This window comes from Staurois parvus, unplaced genomic scaffold (genome assembly GCF_062004578.1).
Source record: "Staurois parvus isolate SC_StPar_1 unplaced genomic scaffold, SC_StPar_1.0 ptg000351l, whole genome shotgun sequence".
NCBI lineage: Eukaryota > Metazoa > Chordata > Amphibia > Anura > Ranidae > Staurois > Staurois parvus.
This window is the reverse complement of record NW_028318147.1, coordinates 19,262-40,479: the sequence shown is the minus strand read 5'-3', so window position 1 is coordinate 40,479 and position 21,218 is coordinate 19,262. Positions and strand designations below refer to the sequence as shown.

Here is a 21,218-nt window from a genome sequence, read left to right as displayed (position 1 = left end):
CAGTATTGTTAGGACTACAGTGTGAATCCAGTGTAGACCCTTCTGAGGTTTAATGCTGCTCTGCTACCACCTGCTGGTGGCATAGGTCTTTTCATCACACCTACTGAAAAAAAAAAAAAAAAAGAAGAGAGAAGTAACCTTTGGTCAGAATATTTTTTGAACGGGCCTTTATTTCATGTGACTGCCAAATGTGTAAACATATCTGCCAAGTAAAATAACAGATACCTGATAAACAAAGACTCTTGCACGCAGGTGCCAAAAAAGATGTTTTTAGGCATCCTTGGATTTTTTTTTTTTTTTTTTTAAATATTAACCACTTGCTCTCCAGAGGATTTACCCCCCCCCCCCCTTCCTGACCAGGCCAATTTTTGCGAAAGAGTGCTGCGTTACTTTAAGTGACAATTGTGTGGTCATGCAACACTGTACATAAATGAAATTTATGTCCTTTTTTTCCCCTACAAATAGAGCTCTGTTTCAGTGGTATTTGATCACCTCTGCATTTTTATTTTTTGCACTATAAAACAAAAAGACATATTATATATATTGTATTATTATTATTATTTTTTTTTTTTTTTTTACTATAAACCATATCCAATAAAAAAAATTGAAAAATCAAATTTAATCACAAATTTATTGGTTTACGTGAAAGTTATAGCATCTACAAAATGGTGGTATGTATACTGGAATATATATATATATATATATATATATATATATTTTTTTTTTTTTTTTAAACACTAGTAATGGCGGCAATCAGCGACTTATAGTGTGACTGCGGCAGGCATTCTGACACTGGGGGGGACTAACTGCCACTGACATTCCCAGTGATACTAGTAGACTGACCAGTAATAAAAAGCACTGACATTGTACTAATGACACTGGACAGGAAGGGGTTAACATTTGGGGCAATAAAAGGGTTAACTGTGTGCATTTTACTAGAGAGACATGCTGCTTTGTATTTCTCTGCTGTGCAAAGAAATTCAAAAGCAGCACGTCCTTGCTGGCAGGAGAGAGACCTGTATTGTTTACACACAGGTCTCTCCCCTGTCAGCTTTCCCTGACGATCCCCATGTGCCAGAGGGGAATCTTCCGCTGGGACCCAGTGATTGACATCCCTAGCCACCAATGGCGGCACGGGTAGGGCGGTGGACGCACCCCCTACCCAGAAATACAAATCACGTACACACACACACGATTTTGCGCAGCCCTTCTGCCCTGTAGCAGTACTTATATACTACTATACTATACTATGTACTACTATAGGATGGCAAATAAGTGGTTAATCTGCATGCAGCCCAATGCGTGGATGAATGTAAATACACACTATGCTTGCATTTTTTTTGGTAAGGAACTTTCTGGCAGGAAGATCTGGTGTTCATACAACAATACTGTGCACAAGGATTCTAAAAGATACCCGATAAGTTTAAGCAGATATGTAAAGAACACTTTAAGCAAAACACAATTTTTAGTGAAAAAATTTATCAGACTTTCTGATTAGTTTGTACATAATTAAAAAGGAGAACTCCAGTCAAAGGGTAGTATATATAATTAATTCAGTATAGAAAAAGGATTTAATTTACATTTCATTTTTATTCTTTGTATCTGACAGCAAACTGTGAAGTTTGACATCAACTATTCATGCCAAAGAATGCAATTCTGTTAACAGACAACACCTCCGCCAACCCATTCCCTCGATTAAAAATGTTCCAAGCTGCTAGACATTGGCATATAACATTCCTTGTAGGTATCACTGAAGTTACATAATAAAAGAAATTCATGTGCACCCACCTCCAGTATAGATGTTACTGGTGATTGTATCCTGCCTGGAGTTGTCCATGACACCACCTGCCTGGAGTTTGTATGTTCTCCCTGTACTTGCGTGGGTTTCCTCCTACACTCCGAAGACATGGTGGTAGGTTCATTTGCTCCTTTCTAAATTGGTCCTAGTATGTATATGAATGAGTTAGGGACCTTAAACTGTAAGCTCTGTGCGGGCTGGGATGGATTTGAATGATATATATATATATATATATAAAGCACTGCGTAAATTGTCACAGATATATAAATGCCAATAATACAAGTCAGAAATAAAAAACTAATACAATTGCATAGTTAAATGACTTTATTAAACATGGACTGTTCCTTCCACAAACTGAAACAGAAAACACAGTTATATACATCTGTCATTATACAAAAAGTCAACTAGAGTATACAGCCCTAAGGCTAACATTAGCTTATTCTACCCAGTAGTGTGACATCTGTGTACGAATATGCTGTGGGGTCCATTGCCCCACCAAAACACCCCCTCTATGGTCAAAGAGAGGCAGCAGCAACACTTGTAGGCTCAGTCACTACAGCACTGCAAAGAGCTACAAAGATGTTCATAATACAGCAACACATAGCAACCAATCAAAAGTTATTTCTTAATAGGAAACTATAGGTTTTAGGGTGCATTAAAATTATGTTTCGAAAGACTATAGTCCTTTACATGGATGTTTTACAGCTGTGCTTAAAAGTTTGCATGCCCTGGAAGAAATTGTGAAATTTTGGCATTGATATTGAACATATGACTGATCATGCCAAAACACATATATACAAAACAGCTATAAATATTCTTCATATCCTAAGAGCTATTTACATCCAAACTGTCACATAACATGGCTCCAGGGCACTTTCAGAAAGGCAGTAACCATGGGACTGCAGGCAGCATGGCATAAACAAAAAATCTAAACAAAAACTAAGACACAGAAATGGATAAATTTAAATTGGCCGTGGCCCTTTTTATTGGTTTTAAAAATAATTTAGGCAATCAAATAATCATCATATATATTAAGCTTAGTCAACAAAACCATAAATAACTATGACCATAACCAAGCCCAGTCACTACGACTCAGGATTAAAACATCATACATGACTTAAAGTGGTTGCAGATCTCAGACATTTTATACAAACCAAACATATCACTCTATAATGTGTACTTTTGTCAGATGATAAGTTTCATTTCTGTCTGCTGCTTCGTTCCTCTTATCAGCATAAATCACTTCTGACACCAAGAGAAAACATGGCGACAGGGGAGAAGGCTCCAGCAAAGTGACAGCCTCAGCTTTGTTCCTGTCTGGAGGAGGATGTGTCTCTTCCTTCCAATCAGTTCTCAGAGCTCTCCTCACTGAGCAGTGTGTAATTTCAGCTCCCTGCCCCCTTTTTTCTGATCTTTCAGACGAGATTAATAAATTCAGCACTTTGAACAGATGTAGAGATGAGAAGATTGCAGATAGAAAAGTAAAAAAACATATGTAAAAAGATTTGTTTAATCCCTTTGTATCACCTGGGGCTAGTCACGTCACTGGGTATATGTAAGGGTTTACATCCACTTTAAGGAACCTTCCCCACAAGCCAGGGTTATTTATTTATTTATTTAAGAAACAAACCACAAACAAACAAAAAACACAACCTTTCAAAACCATCCCGGACAAAGACCATCTCAACAATCGCCGCTGGCAAAATATTAAGAATGTTCAAATCTAAATCTGATCCAAATCTAAATCCCGTATATTGTATACACCATACCATATATTGTATGCCATGCAAAAGGTGCTGCCACTGTACTGCCTCATCCCAGTAGTAGCAGCAGGTGGACAAGCAGAAGATGTCTGGTGCCAAAGATGATGACTGCACAGTTGTCACTGAATTAACCAATGAAGCACTAGAGTCAGCATTGTCGGATTTAAAATGATCAAATTAAATCAGACAAAGAAGAAGTCAAATTGCATAATAGTTTCAATTGTAAAGACTCATCTCCTGTCTTACTTTCTGGCTGTGTTGCTGGCTGTGAGCAGATCACAGGGGATGTGCTGAGCCTCCTGATCTTCAAAGCTTGCATCCACAGGGTGAGGTCTTCCTTGCTGCCCCTTGGTCCTGAAGATCTTCCCCCTCCTGGAGGATCCAGACACACTGGGACCTTGTTGGTTAAGCAGAGCCTCTTGCTGCTGCTGAGAAGTGGACTTTGCTGTGCCAACCGCTCCTGTGATGTCGCCCCTTACTCACTGACAGGGAATTTGTGTTCAGTCTTTTGGGCGGTGATGGGAGACTAGTTGGGAAGCAACCGCTTCCTCCTCCTCTTGGCCGGACACTCACCCAGCTCTCTGCCTTTCACTACCTTCCTGTAAACTGGAAGGGGAACCTCTGCTGGCACTTCCTTTTCCTGTGGCTAAGCCTCAACGCTGGGGGCACTTTCATTCTTCTCCTGGCGATGTTCCTTGGGATTTGCTTGCAGACTTTTGCTGACTCCAAGAGGTGCGAGATATCGCCTTGCTGATGATCTTCTCCAGTCGAGGTGCCCTGTTGACTTGTGGCCCGAGGTAAGGAGAGGCTTCTGCAGCCATTCATCATCATCTTCTCCCACTGCTCTCTTGATGAGCTTCCACATCAAGGTCTTCATGCCGTCATAAATACTCCGCTGTAAGTGCTTATTACAGTTCCAAGATTCAAAAGGACAGAAATCTTGACGACTGGTGACCAGAGCCTCAGTTTTGGGTTTTACAAAGGGACCCAAGCCATCTCTAGTACTTTGGAAAGTCAACTGACAGGTCACAAGCCCCCAACAGGTGTCACAACTGATAGAAGTGGGTAGCAGTGAAACTGCTAGCTAACCCCATAAAGGCAGGAGGCCTTGAAACAGGTCCCCTCCCTTTCTTCTCTCTATTTATAAAACACCACTATGTAAAAGCTTTGAAACTAAAACTAAAGTGGACCATACCATACAAAGCCAAACCAACAAGAGAAAACGTCTGAAGCTTTGCTATAAAAGGAGATGGGATCTATTCTAGATTTCAAATATTCACATAAAATAAGTCAGTTTCAGGGACTCAATATTGAAAGTCATAAGGTTATTTTTCAATGTACACTCATCAGCCACTTTATTAGGTACATCTTGCTAGTGACAAGAAAATATCTCCGACACCATTACACTGCCACCAGCAGCCTGAACCATTGATACAAAGCAGGATGGATCCATGCTTTCATGTTGTTTATGCCAAATTCTGACCCAACCATCTGAATGTCACAACAGTAAGTCTGTCCATTTTCCTATGACATTAACAAGGCATTTTCGCCCACACAACTGCTGCTCATTGGATATTTTTTCTTTTTTGGACCATTCTCTGTAAACCCTAGAGATGGTTTTGCATGAAAAACCCAGTAGATCAGCAGTTTTTGAAATACTCAGACCAACCTCTCTGGCACCAACAACCATGCCACGTTCAGAGTCACTTAAGTCCTCTTTCTTGCCCATTGTGATGTTTGGTTTGAACTTCAGCAAGTCAAATTTACCGCGCCTAGATGACTAAATGCATTGAGTTGCTGCCATGTGATTGACTGATTAGCAATTTGTGTTGCAAGCAATTAAACTGGTGTACCTAATAAATGGCTGGTGAGTGTATATAGGTTGATCGGATATAAAAATATTTTATACTTACAAAATATCCTGTTGTCAAAAAGGGTTTCTTAATATTACTACAGTTCATTAGTAAATCACAATTGTTAGAAATATATCTGTGTGTTATAACGTAGCCATACTCAAATAGTAGTTTAAAGTATGCAAATTATGTTTATTTCTTTATGTGTATAATCAATATATTAAATTATGGACTGCTATGTATGAAACTCCTATTTGTAGTTAAAAATTTCCATTTAAATGCTGCTACCACAAATTAGAAGAAGAGTTTGAATACCCATCACTTTTGTTGTTGGTAAGTTGATTCTGATGTCATTTCTATACCCTCAGAATTTGGTACAGTAACCTATGATCATTTGACCTTCCCCCCCCCTCATCCTTTCTAGTGGAGTGTTTGCTGAGTTGCTCAGAACAACTTGTCACAACTGACTACAAATATAGCAGCAGGTTTATATCAACTATTCTATAATATTTTAGTCTATTCCATCAGCAGCGTGAAGCATAAAGTGATCTACCAATTGCTGGATTACTTGCATCACCTTCAGTCACACGGGAGCTCTGGAGAAAACAGTGCAATAACGACAGCAAGAAAACATGCCAGCATATAAAAAGGCATTTAAAATGGAAGTCTGGTCACAAACTAAGTGTAAATCTACTCCTACCTCCATTCTAAGCCCTATGCCAACTACCCCGTAAAGGAAAGATGCGTATACTTACCTATTCTGAGGGCGCTCCAGTCTGGTCATTGTGATCTCCCCAGCGGACAGCTTCAGGGGAGAGGAGAGATAACCAACAACAGCTGCAGAGCCTGGGCGATGATGTCACCCATAGGTTTACTATGGGGCATCCATTGTTGGCTATCCCTCCTCTACACTGAAGCCGGCGCTGGGACCCGATCATGTGACTGGACCAGAAAGCCCTTAGACTAGGCAAGTATAGACATCTTTCCTTTATAGGTTCATTAGAGAGGCTTAGAATGGAGGTAGGAGTAGATTTAACATTAGTTCACTTTTGTCCAGATTTCTACTTTAACTCTGCCCTGCTCTATGTAATGTAACAAAGCAGGAGAACCTTGTGATCTTTGGAAAACATGATCATACTGGATCAGATTACTACTGAAACAATGAGTGGTCACCTGGAAAGTAAATTTCCTTCGCTTTCTTCTTCATAAGTGCAATACTGCATTGTGAGATCCTCACTATAGACAGTAGGTGACAAATCATATAAAGCTTGAAAAAAAAAAAAAAAAAAAAAAACCCCACAAGAAGTGCAATGCGCTGAAATGTCAGAGCCAACACTGAACTAGCCTGCAGGCTAGTGTGAATCTAGGCTAAATCTTAGTAGCTATGTGACATATGCTAGCCTACTATGCGGTTTACTAGTCTTCAGTAGCTTTTTAAAGAAAAGTTACACTTTATTGCCAAGAGTATTGAGACGCCTGCCTTTACACGCATATGAATTTTAATGGCATCCCAGTCTTAGTCCGTAGGGTTCAATATTGAGTTGGCTCCCCCATTGCAGCTATAACAGGTTCAGCTATTCTGGGAAGGCTGTCCACAAGGTTTAGGAGTGTGTCTATGGGAATGTTTGACCATTCTTCCAGAAGCGCATTTGTGAGGTCAGGCACTGATGTCGGACAAGAAGGCCTGGCTCATAGTCTCCGCTCTAATTCATCCCAAAGGTGTTCTACTGGGTTGAGGTCAGGACTCTGTACAGGTCAGTCAAGTTCATTCAACCCAAACTCACACATCCATGTCTTTATGGACCTTGCTTTGTGCACTGGTGCGCAGTCATGTTTGAACAGCAAGGGGCCATCCCCAAACTGTTCCCACAAGGTGGGGAGCATGGAATTGTCCAAAATGTCTTGGTATGCTGGCGCCTTAAGAATTCCCTTCACGGGAACTAAGGGGCCAATCCCAACCTCTGAGAAACAACCCCACACCATAATCCCCCCTCCACCAAACTTTACAAAATGCAGTCAGGCAAGTACCGTTCTCCTGGCATCCACCAAACCCAGACATGTCCATCGGATTGCTAGACAGAGAAGCGTGATTTGTCACTCCAGAGAACAAGTCTCCACTGCTCTAGGTCCAGTGGCAGCGTGCTTTACACCACTGCATCCGACGCTTTGCATTGCATTTGGTGATGTAAGGCTTGGATGCAGTTGCTCAGCTATGGAAACCCATTCCATTAAGTTCTCTATGCACTGTTGTTGTGGTAAGCTGAAGGTTACACGACGTCTGGAGGTCTTTAGCTACTGATTCTGCAGACAGTTGGCGACTTCTGTGCACTTCAGTATGCGCTGACCCCGCTCTGTCATTTTACTTGGCCTACCACTTCATGGTAGAGTTGCTGTTGCTTCCACTTTGTTATACCACTAACAGTTGACTGTGGAATATTTATTAGCAAGGAAATTTCACGGATGGACTTATTGCACAGGTGGCAACCAATCACGGTACCACACTTGAATTCACTGAGCTCCTGAGAGAGACCCATTCTTTCACAAATGTTTGTAGAAGCAGTCTGCATGCCCAGGTGCTTGATTTGATACACCTGTGTCCCAATATTTTTGGCAATATAGTGTATTTGAATTAATGGTAAAAAAATGTATATAACTTTTGCATTTCATCAGTAAGGCCTCATTGGCAGGGACAGCGATGCTCATTCACAAGCTGATGCCCGTGAAAGGCCATTTGTTTCTGTGTCCCTAGCTGGCAGGTGCTGTGTGCAGGCAGTTGATATGTTCTAATGTTACATGCTTTTCATACTAGGACGAGCGTCTGTGTCCGTGCTTTCTCATAGGTTTCAAAGGCTGCCTGCATGTAGCACCTGCCAGCTAGGGACGCAAAAACAAAATGGTTGTTCACCCTATGTATGGGCATCAGCGCCTGTGTGAACAAGGTAGAAAAACTGTAAAAACAGCTCCATTAACATATATTCAAGTAAAAAGGTCACCTTTTATAACCATATTTAAACACATACAATGATGTATCTAATAAATAACAAAGTATAACTTCTTTAAGCCAACTGCCATAAGTATAAGTTGCCAAATGTATTTTTTTTACTTTTTCTGCTAATGGCGAGCAGAAGAGTCATTCCCAACGAGGACACAGGCCTCGCCTTGGGAGATGAAGGAACACCCCTTTCCCTGATTACATTTTTAAAATCAAATTAAAATCAGTTTTTTGAAAGCAGGAGACATCTTTGGCACTCATACTGTAGCAGCAGCAAGTAGCCACAATGGACACATTTAGAACACTAAATCCCCATGTATCTGGACAAAGGAGCTCATTGGATAGAACATGAGCCCGTGTGTGGCTTTACCGTCAGACCATGACCTCTATTCGCGTATCTCACATTGTAAGTCACATCACCTCGGTCAGACAATTAAAAATCTGCATCCAGAGTGAAGACATTGTCCTGCGAATGTGACATCACTGCAAAACGCTGGTATTCCGACACACGCTTCTCAAAGAAGTTGGTTTTCCCTTCCAGAGAAATGTTCTCCATGAAATCAAAAGGGTTTTCTGCTTGAAATACCTGAAAACGAAGAAATAAATGTTAATACAATCATAAATATTTTGAATATAATTCAGCCAACGTACCTTTCTCTTGCTAGAAAAGATGCTCCCTTCTATGGCGAAGCTTAGGTCACATGTTTCTGGCTACCATAGTGTTGTGAGCGTTTCATGTCATAAAGAGACTGCAGAGAGTCTATTGTTTTTAATTAGACAGACCCTGTCTGGTAGATTTGCATATAAAAATTTGAGGATCAGCAAAGCACAATCTTTGTGCAGCTCCATTAGGCTTTAAAGCGGTATAAACCCCAAAACTAAAAATGTAATATATTGCAGCTTACCAATCATTAGGTGTGGTGGCTGCATTCATTTTTTAAGGCTTTCCCCCCCCCCCTCTTTCACCTGGTAATCTGGCCAGTAACACACCACCTGTACTGTATTAGGGTGCTTCCACTCTGGATGAAGGCGCACAGCAGTGAGCAGCACTGTAAGTATGGCGGGGAGTGTTAGATGGACTAGCAGATTTAAATACACTAACAAACTGAAGCCAAACTATAGCTTGCACATAATCGCAAATTTAACAAAATTGCTGTAACTGGATTATACATTATATTTATATAAATCAAAGCTGATCATTTTAAGCACCCTTGTCAGTGTTAAATGGTTTGTCTCACTACTGTAAACCGATACATCTGCAAGAGAGCTTGTTCTTTTCAAAACAGACTTACTGAACAGATCACCAGATGCAAAATGAAGAAAAAAAAGCCTAAAAAAGTAAACTAGTGCAGCCACCACATCTAAGAATTGCAATATAACTGATATAATAAACGTTTGTTATTGGGTTTAACACTGCTTTAAGCAGAGATTGCATATGTAATGAACATAGAAATATGGTGGTCCTGTCAAGTATCCAGATTAATGGCAGGACAGTTTCTCAGCAGAATATTGCCCAAAGCATTACACTACCTCTGCTGGCTTGCCTTTTTCCCATACTGCATCCTAGGTGCCATCTCTTCCCCAGGTAAATGATGAAAACATACCTGGCCATCCACATGATGAAATAGAACAGGTGATTCATCAGATCAGGCCATCTTCTAACATTGCTCCATGGTCCAGTTCTAGCCCCTACGGTCATCACTGCAAGGAGAGAGAAAGCCGTGGGGATTTCAAATCCCTGGACCTGTGAAGTGGCTTTTCATTGTCTTAACAGCGGGGGATCAGCAATCTGGTAAAACAGGACTGGGGGGATGGGGTCCTGTGGATGGCTGGTATGCCATGGGAGCTGCAGGAGATGCAGGAGATGACCCAAGCCATGGCCACTGATGTCTACAGTGGGATCGAGAGTCAAAGCTGATGGAACCTGTCATTCAGGGAGGTTTACCAACCATTCCTGTGTGAGCCAAGGCTCAAAGTCACTATGACAAGCCTGGGTTTCACAGACGTTGTGAGTAAAACCGCATGCAATTCAGACAGGAATCGCACTGTATTCCTGTTCAAATCACATTTAATTCTTTGCAGTGCAATTTGAGCCTATTCATTTTGTATGGGCCGAAATTGAACCGCAAAAAGTATTGGTTTTGGTATTGGGAGCATTTGCATGGGTACTTGTGCAAGTACCTGGCATCGGCACCAATATCGGTGCAACCATACTTACTGCATTAACTAGTAGTTATGAACGTTCCTCTTTCCTCCACTACTTTCAGATCAAGTCCTGATGTTCTTGATCTTACTTTAAGATTAAAAATAGTGCCCTCCTGAAACTTATTCACATGATTACTGTATTTAAAGGTTTCAATCATGGCCCCCCTTTCTCTAAGACTGTGCAAATGGAACTACACTACTTAATTTTGAATACTCAAAACAAATTCATCCATCCATCCATGCCTCCATGCTTTTTTTTTGCTGAGAAATCACCCATTTTGAGTAAAGGCAGATGATTCATGTTGAATTTTCTTCGTTCAATCCATCTGCTCTTAGCTCAGGCATGCAGGAAGAAGGGTGTGCTTAGCTAAGAAAACCCCTCCTCCCCTCCTGAAGTCTCCTGGGATGTATGACATAATTTGCCTAGGCCTGGAAACCAGGAAATAACTGGAAAAAAAAAAAAAGTTTAAAACAAGTAAATATGTTATACTTTCCCATCTATTTACGAATGCTCATAGCATAAGGATTACAAATAATCAATGATAACTAAGAGAGTGAAGTTTCACTTTAGGTTCCTGAAGTCACTCCTGATGTATTTTATCCCCCAGACCTTTGACAATTTTTGTTGCCTTTCTCTGGACTCCTATCTTATCAATATCTTTTATTAAGTGAGGTTTCCAGAACTAGACACAATATTCTAAAGAAGGTCTATGTGCCACCACTCAAGGCAAAAATTTGGACATGTTGCATGTACACATCCTTTATCATGACAGTTTGTGCATTTTAGCATACCATGCTCAGACGAGAAGGCCTGGCTCGCAGTCTCCGCTCTGATTCATCCCAAAGGTGTTCTATGGGGTTGAGGTCAGGACTCTGTGCAGGCCAGTCAAGTTCCCCACTCCAAACTCGCTCATCCATGTCTTTATGGACCTTGCTTTGTGCACTGGTGTGCAGTCATGTTGGAACAGGAAGGGGCCATCCCCAAACTGTTCCCACAAAGTTGAGAGCATGAAATTGTCCAAAATGTCTTGGTATGCTGATGCCTTAAGAGTTCCCTTCACCGGAACTAAGGGCCAAGCCCAACCCCTGAAAAACAACCCCACACCATAATCCCCCCTCCACCAAACTTTCCACTTGGCACAATGCAGTCAGGCAAGTACGGTTCACCTGGCAACTGCGAAACCCAGACACGTCCATTGGACTGCCAGACAGAGAAGTGTGATTTATCACTCCAGAGAACACGTCTCCACTGCTCTAGAGTCCAGTGGCGGTGTGCTTTACACCACTGCATCCGACGCTTTGTATTGCACTTAGTGATGTAAGGCTTGGATGCAGCTGCTCGGCCATGAAAACCCATTCCATGAAGCTCTCTACGCACAGTTGTTGTGCTAATCTGAAGGCCACACGAAGTGGTCTTTAGCTATAGACTTTGCAGACAGTTGGTGACTTCTGCGCACTGTGCGTTTCAGCATGCGCTGACCCTGCCCTGTCATTTTGCGTGGCCTACCAATTGGTGGCTGGGTTGCTGTTGTTCCCAGTTGCTTCCACTTTGTTATAATACCACTAACAGTTGACTGTGGAACATTTAGTAGCAAGGAAATTTCATGGATAGACTTATTGCACAGGTGGCAACCTATCACGGTACCACGCTTGAATCCACTGAGAGCGACCCATTCTATCACAAATGTTTGTAGAAGCAGTCTGCATGCCTAGGTGCTTGATTTGATACACCTGTGGTTATGGAGGTGATTGGAAGACCTAAATCCAATGATTTGTAAAGTGCTGAGCAAACTGATGGCGCTATGTAAATCCTGTATAATAATAATAATAATTTGGAGGAGTGTCCTAATACTTTTGGCAATATAGAGTTCACTGCTGTTAGATGGTAATCTCGCACTGAGAAATGCCACACAGCTATTTCTGAAGCATATGGAGACAGGTAATGGCTGCAAAGAGGCTGCAAGAGATCAGTGGCACTGGGATGCAACAACTTATAAAAAAAAAAAAAAAAACAAGAAAAAAAACCAATGGAAACAGTGAAAACAATATTTAAAAAAATTGTTTAGGATACAGGCTTCTATAGCCAAAAAATGTTATTCAGCAAGGCCCCTTGCACATAGGGCCATCTTGCTCCAGTGGGTCCTTCCCAGTGTTTTAGTGCGCCTGGAAAGAACAGGTGCAGGATCCACCCACGTTATGCCTCCTAAACTCAGTGACAGATTGCATCTGAATGGGGCTGAAAGCTGTACTGTTCAACCCCATCCAGTGCTTATGGCCCTGTTCATTCAGGGACGAAGGAAAAGAAAAGCCCTTTTTAGCCAGGGTGCCCCCTGGGTTCTTCAGGGGTATTTTGGAAAAATGCCTAAAAATTGCCCGAAAATTGTCAACAAACCAGCGGGTTAATAAAGCCTGTTAAAAAAGGCCATAGGTTTTTATTGTGCAGCATTACAACCTTTGGCACTGCGTGGGCCAGCTGCTCACGTCCTAACAATGGATTATGTCATCCGTTGATAAGGAGGACTTCTGGCACCTGCACAACATTCTTGTTTGCCCCCTTCTTCTGTCAGCACTGGGGTCACATTAGCCGCGTGACGTAAGGATGAAAAACTGACGGAGAGGAGAAACACTGGAATACTAGTCAGTACCAGTGTGCAAAGGCGTATTTGCTTTGTAAGAATAAATCACCTCTAATGTTGGCTGTCCTAGGCGTGTGGATGCTACTGCAATGTGTAAAACTATTAGTTCAGGTTATTTTCCATTTTTTATGGGGTGCCTGCAGGATTTTAAAGGGAGCCTCGACTGAAAAAAGAAGGAAAGATTCTGGTCTAGAACACAGGTCTCTAAAAACACTGGGAGGGTACACACAGCCGGACGGCCCCATGTGCAAGGGGTCTTAAAAACGGAACTTTTCAAGTTGAAAAAAAAAAATGAATGTGTGCTGTAAATGGTCTCCAGCATTACTCCTGTTTCTTCATGCGAATTGAGTCCCTGAGCAGCAGTACAGGTTTCGGATGTCAGCATATCGGCTTCTACATTTTCGGCACAGTGCTGAAAAATAGAGCAACTGAGCATGTGCAGAAAGCAGGGTGAGACTGTGTATTATTGGATTTTAAACAGTGTGGGCACTTATTTTTAATTTTTTACATAGTTATACCTGCAAAAGAGGCCATCATGAAGAAATCTATCAGGACTACATTTTCCGACTAAAGTTTAAATAATACATTTTATTGGCTTGGTAAAATAGAACTACATTTCTCCACGTCAAAAGACGCAGCTGTAATCTACCCAATAACAGGTACCCTTTCAAATATATTTTCCTGCCTGGACCAATGGCTAAACCTCAGACACTGTTACCTACCTTTGAAAAGCCAAGTTCAACCAGCAGGCGGTCTGCTACAAATTCAATGTAAGTCTTCATTAGTTTGCAGTTCATCCCTATGAGATCTACTGGTAAAGCTTCTGACAGAAACTCCTGCAAAGAGAGGACTATGTTAGGGTCACACATTCAGCAAAGTATTTACAGCAAAGACTCCAGCCAAAACCATTTCCGTTTTGGATGGAGTAGGGTAGTATTAGAACCTCACTTCATTTGCTGACAGCAGGGGGTCAAAGAATCAGGAAGTAAAAGGAAATCTTTTCTTTTTACAGGGGACAAACACACCAAGTAACTACAAAGATAACCAGAAAGAGGTTCAAATACTTCAAAAGATGAAACATAAAATTCACACACACACACGTGTTAGGAACGTAAGGATGCCCCATCGTTTGATGGAAATTAAAAATTATCACCCTACAGAGGACTGAATTCAAAGACACCCCGAAAATCAAAGTAAAAAAAAAAAAAGATGCAGCAGACTAGTCCATTTTTCTGAAATTTCATTGCAGCAACTCAAAATGGTCCTCAGTAGTTTGTATGGCCTCCACGTGCTTGTATGCATGTCTGACGTTGGGGCATGGTCCTAATGAGACAATGGATGGTGTCAGTGCCGACAGTGCTCATCCTGTCCCTCCTTGTACAAAGGAGCAGATACCGGTCCTGCTGATGGGTTAAGGACCTTCTACGACCCTGTCCAGCTCTCCTAGAGTAACTGCTTGTCTCCTGGAATCTCATCCATGCTCTTGAGACTGTGCTGGGAGACACAGCAAACCTTCTGGCAATGGAACGCATTGATGTGCCATCCTGGAGGAATTGGACTGCCTGTGCAACCTCTGTAGGGTCCAGGTATCACCTCATGCTACCAGTAGTGACACTGACCCTAGCCAAATGCAAAACTAGTGAAAAAACAGTCAGAAAAGATGAGTAGGGAAACAAATGTCAGTGGCCTCCATCTGTAAAACCATTCCTGTTTTGGGGGTCATCTCATTGTAGCCCATCTAGTGCACCTGTTGTTAATTTCACTAACACCAAAGCAGCTGAAACTGATTAGCAACCCCTTCTGCTACTTAACTGACCAGATCAATATCCCAGGAGTTTATTGACTTGATATATATACACACACACACACACACACATATATTTATTATTACACACACATATATATTTATTAATAATACACACACACACACACATATATATTTATTAATAATACACACACGGTGAGAATTTGGATGCCATAAATCCAAATGAATTAGCCACCAGTGTCTAAGGATATCTAAAAGAGGGACCTGCTGCCACCTGGAGTCCAGTTTGGGAAATGCACTCTTGTGAGACCTGTATATTTATTTCTATAGGTCCAATAGTTCAGGTGAGCGGCTACTTCTTCTGGTGGGGGGTACTTGTTTTGGTGGAGCACATGATTATGTGTGGAGCACTGACACAAACAAAATGAAAACTTGAGGACATTATCAGTATCTATGCATTTATGGATTCACATTGGACTTATTGTATGAATAATGTGTCTTACATTATATGGTGATTGAATTTATATTAGTAGCACAACACTATTTATTATTGTTTTTTTTATGCGGTGTGGAAACACCAAGCGTTTTGCAGCAACGCTTTTGGTTTTATTTATTCTCATTATATCTTTGTTTTGGTTAGCGCGCACAGTTTTTTGTTTTTATATAGGCAGCTTTAGTCTATTTAGACACAAATTATTCTGCAGTCCCAAGGTAAGGACTAGAAGAGCTAATTAGAATCCTTGAGATAAAACAGTGTGCACAGGACTTCTCTGAATTTCCAACATGGTCAACATGTATTTATTTGCCCTTATCAAAACTCTTTAATTGGTATATTTAACAGACCAAAAAGGGAGCATAAAAAAGTTGTTCATTGTTAGGTGAACAAACATTTATACAAATGTAGATGGTCACTCATCTACTCACACTGCCATTCACACCAGACGTACCTGTTCTATCCTGACAGCGCTGACTACGATCTCAGTGACCCTTTGCTGTGATGGTTTGTTCACCAAATATTGAAACATCAGACAAGCAAAGTCACAGTGCAGACCCTGCAGAGAGCAGAGAGAGTTATTCCAACTATTCTACAGAAGTAAAAGAGGAAACTTTATGAAAATATCAGTTTTACAAAAGCTGCCCATAAATGGTTAGTGTTTTTTTTTTTTTTGGGGGGGGGGGGTTCCAGCCATGCAAAAAAAAGGGGGGGGGGTTGTGAAAAGAAATTCACAGAGAAAGTGGCTACATTATGAACAGAATGTGATACTCAGAAAAATTTCCAAAAATTATGCTTTATTACATATACAAATTTGACATTTGGGCAATCGCCCTGGTTTACCATCACCTCAGTATGAGACAATACACACAGACCTAAAACCATTTAAAATGACACCAAGACCGGTCTAAATACATGTGCAACAAAGACAGTGACTACTAGAGTCTAAAGTCTTTGTAGCACTGGCGCATAGGTGAACACTTCCCATAGGAGGTGTATGCAAAAATTATACCATAGGTATACCATGTAACATGTTGTAGATATGTAGACATATGCTACTACCAAAATGGTTATATCCCAAGCAGGGAGTTTCAAAAAATTATACTATAGATATAAAATATCACATGTATGCAATGCAGCAAGCACAATATGCGTCAAAAAGAGAGGCATGCCTCTAGGCCTATATGAGACAAAAAATGAATGTCATATATAAAATGCAGTACATTCCTATGCCGGCACATATGGTTGGGGCCCATTCATCTGTAATATAAGCGACTGTTTCCTAGGGCTCTTAAATGAGAATAAGCCCCATTTGTTACCAGGATGGAAGGATAGATGCAAATAGCAGAGCACTGCTTGAAATGGTTTCTTCACCACTGTATGTGGACTACACACCACTTTCTATAAGGAAAACAAGACAAATCCCAATAGATCTTCTGCCTGTTGAGATACACGTGGTATATCCTGTTTCCTATGAAAAGCACCATGATGTCCCCATCCTGTAGTGAAACAGACAATATGTGGAAAGTCACTGGAGGAGCTTTCACTCTATATGAGATGTATAGGTCATATCGATCACATAGGACCATATAACTAGTGTCCTGTAACAGTCCACTCACCACCTGCGTAATGGATAATAGGAGAAGAAAAGATGTCCTTCATAAGTACTGCCATGCAAGGCCAGAGAGGCCAGGGAACCACCGCTGACATCAGCCAATATACCGCGGGTTCCGACCTCTTCTCGGTGCCTGTGCTGCTTAAGCTTGCCTCATGGCATGTGAAGATGGCTTCCTCCTTGTAGGTCAGCGTGCGTTCCACCTAGTGCGCATGACCGGAAGTGACGTATCTGACGTATGACGTCAACGCGTTTCGCCGATGGGCGTATCTCACTCAGCTTCGTCAGGTTCCCTGGCCTCTCTGGCCTTGCATGGCAGTACTTATGAAGGACATCTTTTCCTCTCCTATTATCCATTACGCAGGTGGTGAGTGGACTGTTACAGGACACTAGTTATATGGTCCTATGTGATCGATATGACCTATACATCTCATATAGAGTGAAAGCTCCTCCAGTGACTTTCCACATATTGTCTGTTTCACTACAGGATGGGGACATCATGGTGCTTTTCATAGGAAACAGGATATACCACGTGTATCTCAACAGGCAGAAGATCTATTGGGATTTGTCTTGTTTTCCTTATAGAAAGTGGTGTGTAGTCCACATACAGTGGTGAAGAAACCATTTCAAGCAGTGCTCTGCTATTTGCATCTATCCTTCCATCCTGGTAACAAATGGGGCTTATTCTCATTTAAGAGCCCTAGGAAACAGTCGCTTATATTACAGATGAATGGGCCCCAACCATATGTGCCGGCATAGGAATGTACTGCATTTTATATATGACATTCATTTTTTGTCTCATATAGGCCTAGAGGCATGCCTCTCTTTTTGACGCATATTGTGCTTGCTGCATTGCATACATGTGATATTTTATATCTATAGTATAATTTTTTGAAACTCCCTGCTTGGGATATAACCATTTTGGTAGTAGCATATGTCTACATATCTACAACATGTTACATGGTATACCTATGGTATAATTTTTGCATACACCTCCTATGGGAAGTGTTCACCTATGCGCCAGTGCTACAAAGACTTTAGACTCTAGTAGTCACTGTCTTTGTTGCACATGTATTTAGACCGGTCTTGGTGTCATTTTAAATGGTTTTAGGTCTGTGTGTATTGTCTCATACTGAGGTGATGGTAAACCAGGGCGATTGCCCAAATGTCAAATTTGTATATGTAATAAAGCATAATTTTTGGAAATTTTTCTGAGTATCACATTCTGTTCATAATGTAGCCACTTTCTCTGTGAATTTCTTTTCACAACCCCCCCTTTTTTTGCATGTCTTTTTTGGCTACTGAATGGAGGCCATCTACTGGGTGATATGGTAATTTATTTTACAACCTCTAAATAACTATCTTTAACTACTGGGGGGTTCCAGCCAGCCTGGAATCCCTTCCTCCAGGTTTTTGTATTCTGAAAGTCGCTGATCAAGAAGGATTTTTCAAACATATCCCTTCGCCTGAAGTCTATATTCTACTGAGCAGGGAAGGCAGTACATAGATCGAAATTTGGACAGTCCCTGCTGAGCTGACCAAATTTCAGTCAGTGTATGGCCAACTATAGTCTGTGATTGCAAGAAGATGGCACCCGGCCACACACAGGATCAGCAGAAGCTACAATAGTACAAGATGAAGAGAATTGGCTGAGCTCTGTTCTCTGTCCATAGAATAACTGCCACTATCATAGTGGCCTCTATGATTAAGCCCCACATGAGGGAATGTATTGGGGGGGTTCTTCTAAGGGTGGAGAACTGAGTTGAGTCAATTCTCATTATCTTTTACTATTTTAGCTTTCTAGTCTGCTGATCCTGTGTGCAGCCGGGTGCCATCTTCTTGTAGTCCAAGCTGAGCCTGACTAGCATACAGTGTCACCAGCCACAGAACTTACCTTCTGGAGCATTAGAGAGGTACTGTTTTTTTTAGTTTAGACTACATCGTCATCTATAGTCTGTGTTACCCTACAACCATCAGTCAGATAGGTTTGATAGGAGTCAGGAGAATGAAAAGAAGGTTCCTATTGGTTGCTATGAGCAGCAAAACCAGAGACAATTATTTCCTTAGGACTTTGATAAATGAGGCCCATCAAGAGAAAGTTTTAAAAAGGAGAAGTTCACTTATTAGAAAAAGATAATAAATGCACATATTTCTGCACAATAAAAAAAAAATCTGCATTTTTTCCTTGATCAGTAGATCAGCGGTGCAATGTCAGGCTTCTGCAAACAAGCCTTGTACCTTTCAGCCCATACCTCCATACAGGCTGTCAATTTGAAAGCTTCAGAACTTGTGAATGAAATAGAAGGGCACTTGTCAGCGCACTCAGTTCATTCATAACTGCAAGCTGTCTGCTGCGGTGGGTGCCAGAACCTACTGATCAGTCAATCACAGGAAAGTAAATGAATGACATGACTGTGCTGGCAGAGCCCTGCATGGCCATATGGTTTTTGAATTGTGACAGTGGGTGCAGGGAGAATATCCCCGACTCGCTGCCACATAGAGAGGAGAGGAGGCAGGAGCTATAACATGTTATATGTTCCACCCTAAATATGGAGAACATATCTTTTAAAAAAAAGGTACCGATCGCAAACCCAGATGCCTAGCCACAGACATTGGGAAAAACAAACAAATAATCTGCCAGCCAACTTTTGGCTGTTATTTATTATAGCATTTTAAAATAAGAAAACACCTATACATTAGGGAAAATGGGTGCTTTAAAAGTCAGTCCATTAACAGAGTTGGTTATTTGGCTGTCTAACAGTATTGGCTGTCTGTCCAATTTTAACGATGACCGAGGCTGGTTACATTCTGTCATTATATTAGAAGATGAAACCATGTTAAATAGGCACCCAAGTGTCTAATGTGACCCAACAGGCAGCTACTGGAGTCACAGGACTGAGCAGTTTACAGAAAGGAACTTACCTCATCTCGGCTGATGAGCTCATTGGAGAAGGTGAGACCAGGCATCAGACCTCTCTTCTTCAACCAGAAAATGGCAGCAAAAGACCCAGAAAAGAAGATACCTTCTACTGCAGCAAATGCCACCACTCGTTCTCCTGTCAAACGTATACAGCAAGTCATTCTACAGGTCAAGATCTATTCTCTTTAAAGTTGCACAGGCCCAGCCGCTGTTCCCAAACTGACAGTGTGTGTGCAGGGTTGTGCTCCCGCATGGATGTCAAATTGGGAGCAGTGGCAGTTCAATGGGACTGCCTGAACACCTGTGCATCCCCATGCAGGTAAGCACAGCCCTCACACAGGAATACACTGTAGTACAGCCTGCATGAACAAGGCCTTACATAGAACTATAGGAAAAACATTTGTTTTTCATTTTGGAGAGAGTAAGGGAGGGTTATAACATCCGTTTTTTTTTTTTATTGCCATCTGCGTACCATAGGAGAGACTTCCCCGCACTTCCTTTCCCATAGCCAAAACAGGAAGTGGGAAGATGTCCCTCCAAAACAAGGGAATCCCTGGCTGTCACCAGAATTATTGTCTCCATTGGAAGATTTCCCCTATTTACGGTTCTGGGGACAACCCAAAATTTGGGATTAACTTTTTTTTTTCATGTTCAATGATCATGGTAAACATGAAAAAATAGGATGAATTTCCCAATTGGAGGTACAGGCGGCAACAAAAACTGACAAGTATTCAAGCCAGGTGCCGTTCCAGACTCTGCGGTGGATACTGACTTTAAAGTCAGGATCTTTCCCCAGCCTGGACCGGCTGAGTGATGTCAGCTGACAGCAGGCTTCAGCACGCAGACAGCTGAAAACGGGTGACAGGAGTGCAGAACGAACTGCATTACTGTGATCCACAGGAGAAATACAGCCAAAACAGCTTTGGCTGTACTTCTCCTTTAATACAGGTGCAGTAAATATCTCTGAAATGTGCACCGTCTACCAGATATTTACATGTGAAGCAGCCGGTGACTTCGTTGGGCATGTGCACTGCGCTCTCAATAGGTGGCATGCTGTCTATTGAAAGAGTCATGATGTCATCGCAGCTCGGCCAATCAAACAGCCAAAACCTGTGAAACCGGAAGGAAGACAGAGTGAAGATGGATTCCCTGACAGCGGTGACAGGGTGCCGCGGGAG

General features: G+C 41.6%; 1 protein-coding gene across 1 annotated transcript in view; it reads right to left on the bottom strand.

Moving 5' to 3' along the window:
- Positions 1-2,104: 2,104 nt before the first annotated feature.
- RRM2B (ribonucleotide reductase regulatory TP53 inducible subunit M2B) overlaps positions 2,105-21,218 on the bottom strand; it is a 33,695-nt gene continuing 14,581 nt past the window's right edge. The window contains exons 6-9 of the mRNA XM_089684634.1: positions 20,043-20,176; positions 15,960-16,064; positions 13,970-14,083; positions 2,105-8,992 (exon numbers count right to left, since the gene is read on the bottom strand). Of these exons, the coding sequence (XP_089540760.1) occupies positions 8,840-8,992; positions 13,970-14,083; positions 15,960-16,064; positions 20,043-20,176 (506 nt within the window). The 3' untranslated portion in view covers positions 2,105-8,839. The remainder of the gene's footprint in view (positions 8,993-13,969; positions 14,084-15,959; positions 16,065-20,042; positions 20,177-21,218) is intronic.